General features: G+C 57.3%; 1 protein-coding gene across 1 annotated transcript in view; it reads left to right on the top strand.

The window, feature by feature from the left end:
* Positions 1 to 3246: 3246 nt before the first annotated feature.
* LOC136787114 (integrin alpha-D-like) overlaps positions 3247 to 8059 on the top strand; it is a 33338-nt gene continuing 28525 nt past the window's right edge. Inside the window, 2 exon segments of the mRNA XM_066984246.1 lie at positions 3247 to 3307; positions 4408 to 4511. Of these exon segments, the coding sequence (XP_066840347.1) occupies positions 3271 to 3307; positions 4408 to 4511 (141 nt within the window). The 5' untranslated portion in view covers positions 3247 to 3270.

Below are 8059 nucleotides of genomic sequence, written 5' to 3'. Positions count from 1 at the left end.
GTTTTGTGGCAATTTCTCCCAATTTTGGGGCCATTTATCCCAGTTTTTGGGGCCACATCTCCCAGTTTTGGGGTGATTTCTCCCAGTTTTGGGGCCAATTCTCCCAGCTTTGGGGCCACATCTTCCGGGTTTTGGGGTGATTTCTCCCAGTTTTGGGGACGTTTCTCCCAGTTTTGGGGCCAATTCTCCCAGCTTTGGGGCAATTTCTCCCAGTTTCGGGGCAATTTCTCCCATTTTGGGGGCGACTTCTCCCAGTTTTGGGGCCATTTCTCCCAGTTTTGGGCCACTTCTCCCTGTTTTGGGGTGATTTCTCCCTGTTTTGGGCAATTTCTCCCAGCTTTGGAGCGACTTCTCCCCAGTTTTGGGGCCACTTTTCCCAGTTTTGGGGCCACATCTTCCAGTTTGGGGGCCAATTCTCCCAGCTTTGGGGCAATTCCTCCCATTTTCGGGGCCACTTCTCCCAGTTTTGGGGAGATTTCTCCCTCTTTTGGGGCCAGTTCTCTGAATTTTGGGGCAATTTCTCCCAGTTTTGGGGCCACTTCTACTAGATTTTGGACCACTTCTCCCAGTTTTGGGGCAATTTCTCCCAGTTTTGGGGACATTTCACCCAGTTTTGGGGCCATTTCTCCCAGTTTTGGAGCAATTTCTCCCAGTTTTGGGGCAATTTCTCCCATTTTTGGGGTCACTTCTCCCAGTTTTGGGGCCGTTGCTCCCAATTTTGGTGCGATTTCTCCCCCTTTTAGGTCACTTTCTCACCCTTTTGGGGCCAACGTCAGCACATTTTCGGGGTTGATTTCTCCCATTTTTGGTCATTTTCAACCTTTTTGGGGCCATTTCACCCGGTTTTGGGTCTGTTCCCCGCACTTTGAGGCCCATTTCAGCCATTTGGGGGTACTTTTCACTCACTTTGGGGACAATTTCCCCCCCTTTTAGTGTTTTGGGAGTCAACTTCCCTCAATTTCAGCCAATTCATCCCCCTTTTGGGTCCAATTTCCTCTTTTTGGGTCCATTTCACTACTTTCACTTCCTCCCTCCTTTTTGGGGTCCCTTTCACTTGATTTCTGCCAATTTCTCCCCCTCCCCCTTCCCAGCTTTTGGGTGAATTTCACATTTTTTTGGGGGTCAAATTCCCCCCATTTCTGCCAATCCCCCCCCCCCCCCCCATTTTCTATCAATTTCGCTCCATTTCTTCCAATTCTCCCCCCTTTTTGGGTCCGTTTCCCCCCATTTTCAGCCCATTCCCCTTAATTTCTGCCCATTTCCCCCCTTTTTGCCTCGCCCCCCCACCTTTTTGGGGCCGTTTCACCCCATTTCTTTCAATTTCTATGTGCTTTGGGGTCTATTTCGGTCCCTTTCTTTCGGTTTCGCTCCATTTCTTTCAATTTCACTCCCTTTTCTCTCCATTGCACCCATTTTGGGGCCATTTCCTCCCCTTTCTCTCCATTTCACCAAGCCCCTCATTTTTTTGCTCATTTCCCATATTTTTGGGGTGCTGATTCTCCCCCCCCTTTTAACCAATTTCCCCCTATTTGGGTCAATTTCCTCCAATTTCTGCCAACTCCCCCCACCCCCCTCCTTTTTAGGCCAATTTCATTCGTTTTCAGTCAATTTCACTCCCCTTTTGGGTCCATCTCCTCTTTTTTTTGGGTCCATTTCACTCCATTTCTGCCAATTCCACTCCATTCCTTTCAGTTTCTCCCCCTTTTGGGTCCATTTCTGTCAATTTCTTCCAGTTTCTGTCCCTTTCTCTCCTTTTGGCCCATTTCTGTCCATTTCCTTCATTTTCACTCCATTTCTGTCCATTTCTCTCAAATTTTTGTCCATTTCTATCATTTTCCTTCATTTTCACTCAGTTTCTGTCCATTTTTCTCAATTTCCTTCACTTCTCACTCCATTTCTGTCCATTTCTGTCAGTTTCCTTCATTTTCACTCAGTTTCTCTCCATTTCTCTCAATTTCTTTCATTTTTTCACTGAATTTCTGCCCATTTTTGTCCATTTCCTTCATTTCTTTCATTTTTTCACTCAATTTCTCTCCACTTTTCTCCATTTCCTTCATTTTCCCACTCCATTTCTGTCCATTTCTGCCCTTTTTTGCCCATTTCCTCCATTTTTCACTCAATTTCTTTCCATTTTTCTCCATTTCTGCCTATTTCCTTCATTTTCACTCCATTTCTGTCCATTTCTGTCAATTTCCTTCATTTTCACTGTTTCTCTCCCTTTTTCTCCATTTCTTTCATTTTCCACTTAATTTCTGCCTATTTCTGCCCATTTCTGCCCACTTCTCTCCATTTCTGCCCATTTTTGTCCATTTCTGCACATTTTTCTCCATTTCCTCTATTTTTTCACTCAGTTTCTACCCATTTTTGCCCATTTCTGCCCATTTCCTTCATTTTCACTCCATTTCTCTCCATTTTTCTCCATTTCTTTCATTTTTCACTTGGTTTCTGCCCATTTCTGCCCATTTTTGCCCATTTCCTCCATTTTTCACTCAATTTCTTTCCATTTTTCTCCATTTCTGCCCATTTCCTTCATTTTCACTGTTTCTCTCCCTTTCTCTCAATTTCTTTCATTTTCCACTTAATTTCTGCCCATTTCTGCCCATTTCTGTCCATTTCTGCCCATTTTTGTCCATTTCTGCCCTTTTTTGCCCATTTCCTCCATTTTTTCACTCAATTTCTTTCCATTTTTCTCCATTTCTGCCCATTTCCTTCATTTTCACTCCATTTTTGTCCATTTCTGTCAATTTCCTTCATTTTCACTCCATTTCTCTCCCTTTTTCTCCATTTCTTTCATTTTCCACTTAATTTCTGCCCATTTCTCCCCATTTTTCCCCGTTTCTGCCCATTTCTCCCCATTTCTTCCCATTTCTCCCCATTTCTCCCCATTTCTCCCCATTTTTCCCCATTCCTCCCCATTTTTCCCCGTTTCCCCCATTTCCCCCCTTTCTCCCCGTTCTCGCCCATTTTTGGCGATTCCTGCCCCCGGCGCCCCCCCTTTACCCCTCCCCCCACCCCACCCCCCCTTTTTGGGGCCATTTCCCCCATTTCGGCCAACTCCCCTCCCCCCCTTTCCCTTCCCCTCCCCCTCCCCGCCCCACCCCCCTTTCGGGTCCATTTCTCCCTTTTTTGGGTCCATTTCACCTTTTCCGGCCCATTTTTTGCCACCACTTCCTCCACCCGCGACCACGGGGGGGGTTGGGGGGGTGGGGGTCGCCCCTCCCCCCCCCACGCCCCTCCCCCCTTCCCCTCCCCCCACTTCTCCTTCCCGCCATGCACCCATGGGTGCTGCTCGCTGCCCTCGGCGCAGGTGATTTTTGGGGGGAAAAAGGCCAAAAACGGGACTTCGGGGGATGGGGAGGGGGGAAGAAATATTGGGGGGGGGGTCCCCAAAATTTGGGGGTACCGTGGGGGGAGGGGTCAAGGGGGGGGGTCCCAGATATTTGGGGGGGCGATGGGGGGTGGGGGGGTCCCCAAAATTTTGGGGTGGGGGGGATGTGGGGCGGGGATGGGGGGGGATATGGGGGGATTTGGGGGTTTTGGGGGGATTTGGGGGTTTTGGGGGGTTTGGGGGTTTTAGGGGGCTTTTGGGGGGGGGGGTTTTGGGGGATATGGAGGGGGTTTTGGGGGGGGGGGGGTTGGGGGGGATTTTGGGGGGATCTGGGGGTTTTGGGGGGATTTGGGGGTTTTGGGGGGGGGTTAAGGGGGTTTTGGGGGGGTCACGGGGGGGTTTTGGGGGGCTTTTGGGGGGTTATGGGGGATATGGGGAGGATTATGGGGGTTTGGGGGGGATTTTGGGGGATATGGGGGGGGTTTTGGGGGGAGTTATTGGGGTTGTGGGGGGTTTTGGGGGTTTTGGGGGGGGTCACGGGGTGGTTTGGGGGGTTTTGGGGAGCTTGTGGGGGTTTTGGGGGGTTTGGGGGGTTTGGGGGGTTATGGCGGTTTTGGGGGGGGGGTTTCGGGGGGGATTCGGGGGTGGTTTCGGGGGTATTCGGGGGGGTTTTGGGGGGTTTTAGGGGGGTTTTGGGGGGTTATGGGGGATTTGGGGGAAGGTTTGGGGGTTGGGGTGGTTTTGGGGGGTTTTGGGGGTTTTGTGGGGGGGTTGTGGGGGATTTGGGGGTTTTGTGGGGGGGTTGTGGGGGATTTGGGGGTTTGGGGGGTTTTGGGGGGTTCTGGGGGTTTTGGGGGTTTTGGGGGGGATTTTGGGGGGATTTGGGGGGATATGGGGGGGGGATATGGGGGGGGATTATGGGGGTTTTGAGGGGGTTTTGGGGAGTCACGGGAGGGTTTTGGGGGGGGGTTATGGGGGCTTTTGGGGGGCTCATGGGGGTGCCCCACAACTTGTGGGGCTGGAGAAGGGGGTGGGGGGGGCTTAACGAGGGTCCCCCCCCCGCCCCCCCGCCCCCGCAGCGCTGCCCCCCGCCCCTGGCACCCCCTGGACGAGGCCTCGGCGACGACTTTTCGGGGTCCCCCCGGCTCCTTCGGAGCACAGCGTGGCCCAGGCGGGCGGCGGGTAGGGAGCGGCCCCCGGATCTATGGGGCGCCCCACGGCAGCTATGGGGCGCCCCACGGCATCTATGGGGCGCCCCACGGGATCTATGGGGCACCCCATGGGATCTATGGGGCACCCCATGGGGTTTTGGGGGGATTCATGGGATCTATGGGGCGCCCCCACGGCATCTATGGGACGCCCCATGGGGTTTTGGGGGGCCCCATGGGGTTTTGGGGGGGCTGATGGGATCTATGGGGCGCCCCCCTGAATCTATGGGGCGCCCCACGGGATCTATGGGGCGCCCCATGGGGTTTTTGGGGGGGTTCATGGGATCTGTGGGGTGCCCCACAGAATCTATGGGGCGCCCCATGGGGTTTTGGGGGGCCCCATGGGGTTTTGGGGGGTTCATGGGATCTATGGGGGGCCCTATGGGGTTTTTGGGGGGTTCACGGCATCTATGGGGCGCCCCACGGGGATCTATGGGGTGCCCCAAGGGGGTTATTGGGGGGCCCCATGGGGTTTTGGGGGGTTCACGGGATCTATGGGGGTGCCCCACGGAATCTATGGGGCGCCCCATGGGATCTATGGGGCGCCCCCATGGGGTTTTTGGGGGGTTCACGGGATTTATGGGGCGCCCCACGGGATCTATGGGGTGACCCACGGCATCTATGGGTCACCCCATGGGGTTTTGGGGGCCCCATAGGGTTTTGGGGGTTGATGGGATCTATGGAGCGCCCCACGGAATCTATGGGGTGCCCCACAGAATCTATGGGGGGCCCCAAGGGGGTTATGGGGGGCCCCATGGGGTTTTGGGGGTTGATGGGATCTATGGGGCGCCCCACGGAATCTATGGGGTGCCCCACAGAATCTATGGGGGGCCCCAAGGGGGTTATGGGGGGGCCCCATGGGGTTTTGGGGGGTTGATGGGATCTATGGGGCGCCCCACGGAATCTATGGGGTGCCCCACAGAATCTATGGGGGGCCCCAAGGGGGTTATGGGGGGCCCCATGGGGTTTTGGGGGGTTGATGGGATCTATGGGGCGCCCCACGGCATCTATGGGGCGCCCCATGGGGTTTTGGGGCTTCATGGGATCTATGGGGTGCCCCACGGCAGCTATGGGGCGCCCCATGGGGTTTTTGGGGGGGTTCATGGGATCTATGGGGCGCCCCACGGGATCTATGGGGTGACCCACAGAATCTATGGGGCGCCCTAAGGGGGTTATGGGGGGGCCCCATGGGGTTTTGGGGGGGTTGATGGGATCTATGGGGCGCCCCACGGGATCTATGGGGGCGCCCCATGGGGTTTTTGGGGGGTTCACGGGATTTATGGGGTGCCCTAAGGGGGTTATGGGGGGGCCCCATGGGGTTTTTGGGGGGTTCATGGGATCTATGGGGCGCCCCCAGAATCTATGGGGTGCCCCACGGGATCTATGGGGTGACCCACGGCATCTATGGGGCGCCCCATGGGGTTTTGGGGTGCCCCACGGAATCTATGGGGCGCCCCACAGCAGCTACGGGGGGCCCCATGGGGTTTTGGGGGGGTTGATGGGATCTATGGGGCGCCCCACGGGATCTATGGGGTGCCCCACGGATTCTATGGGGCGCCCCATGGGGTTTTGGGGGCCCCATGGGGTTTTGGGGGGTTCACGGAATCTATGGGGCACCCCATGGGGTTTTGGGGGGGCTGATGGGATCTATGGGGTGCCCCACGGGATCTATGGGGTGACCCACGGCATCTATGGGGCGCCTCATGGGATCTATGGGGTGCCCCATGGGGTTTTTGGGGTGCCCCACAGAATCTATGGGACGCCCCATGGGGTTTTGGGGGTCCCATGGGGTTTTGGGGGGTTCACGGAATCTATGGGGCGCCCCACGAAATCTATGGGGGGCCTATGGGGTTTTGGGGGCCCCATGGGGTTTTGGGGGGTTCACGGGATCTATGGGGTGCCCCACGGAATCTATGGGGTGACCCACGGCATCTATGGGTCACCCCATGGGGTTTTGGGGGGCCCCATAGGGTTTTTGGGGGTTGATGGGATCTATGGAGCGCCCCACGGAATCTATGGGGCGCCCCACGGAATCTATGGGGTGACCCACAGAATCTATGGGGGGCCCTATGGGGTTTTGGGGGGCTGATGGGATCTATGGGGGCGACCCATGGGGTTTTGGGGGGGGGTTCACGGCATCTATGGGGTGCCCCACGGGATCTATGGGGTGACCCACGGCATCTACGGGGTGCCCCATGGGGTTTTTGGGGGGTTCACGGGATTTATGGGGCGCCCCACGGGATCTATGGGGTGACCCACGGCATCTATGGGTCACCCCATGGGGTTTGGGGGGCCCCATGGGGTTTTTGGGGGTTGATGGGATCTATGGGGGGCCCCACGGAATCTATGGGGTGCCCCACAGAATCTATGGGGGGCCCCAAGGGGGTTATGGGGGCGCCCATGGGGTTTTGGGGGGTTGATGGGATCTATGGGGCGCCCCACGGCATCTGTGGGGTGCCCCACAGAATCTATGGGGGGCCCCAAGGGGGTTATGGGGGCGCCCCATGGGGTTTTGGGGGGTTGATGGGATCTGTGGGGCGCCCCCACGGCATCTATGGGGTGCCCCACAGAATCTATGGGGGGCCCCAAGGGGGTTATGGGGGCGCCCCATGGGGTTTTGGGGGGGTTGATGGGATCTATGGGGCGCCCCACGGCATCTATGGGGCGCCCCATGGGGTTTTGGGGCTTCATGGGATCTATGGGGTGCCCCACGGCAGCTATGGGGCGCCCCATGGGGTTTTTGGGGGGGTTCATGGGATCTATGGGGCGCCCCCAGAATCTATGGGGTGCCCCACGGGATCTATGGGGTGACCCACGGCATCTATGGGGCGCCCCATGGGGTTTTGGGGTGCCCCACGGAATCTATGGGGTGCCCCACAGCAGCTACGGGGGGCCCCATGGGGTTTTTGGGGGGGTTGATGGGATCTATGGGGCGCCCCACGGGATCTGTGGGGTGCCCCACGGATTCTATGGGGCGCCCCATGGGGTTTTGGGGGCCCCATGGGGTTTTGGGGGGTTCACGGAATCTATGGGGCACCCCATGGGGTTTTTGGGGGGGCTGATGGGATCTATGGGGTGCCCCACGGCATCTATGGGGTGCCCCATGGGGTTTTGGGGTGCCCCACAGAATCTATGGGGCGCCCCATGGGGTTTTGGGGGGCCCCATGGGGTTTTTGGGGGGTTCACAGGATCTATGGGGTGCCCCACAGAATCTATGGGGTGCCCCACGGCAGCTATGGGGTGCCCCATGGGGTTTTGGGGCGCCCCATGGGGTTTTTGGGGGTTCACGGGATTTATGGGGTGCCCTAAGGGGGTTATGGGGGGGTTGATGGGATCTATGGGGCGCCCCACTGAATCTATGGGGGACCCTATGGGGTTTTTGGGGGGGTTCATGGGACTTATGGGGCGCCCCAAGGGGTTATGGGGCGCCCCATGGGGTTTTGGGGTGCCCCACAGAATCTATGGGGGCGCCCCATGGGGTTTTGGGGGGCCCCATGGGGTTTTGGGGCGGCTGATGGGATCT

Source organism: Anser cygnoides, chromosome 28 (assembly GCF_040182565.1).
Source record: "Anser cygnoides isolate HZ-2024a breed goose chromosome 28, Taihu_goose_T2T_genome, whole genome shotgun sequence".
In the NCBI taxonomy this organism is placed as follows: Eukaryota; Metazoa; Chordata; class Aves; order Anseriformes; family Anatidae; genus Anser; species Anser cygnoides.
Note: the sequence above shows the minus strand (reverse complement) of the source record. Positions and strands in the feature narration are given on the sequence as shown.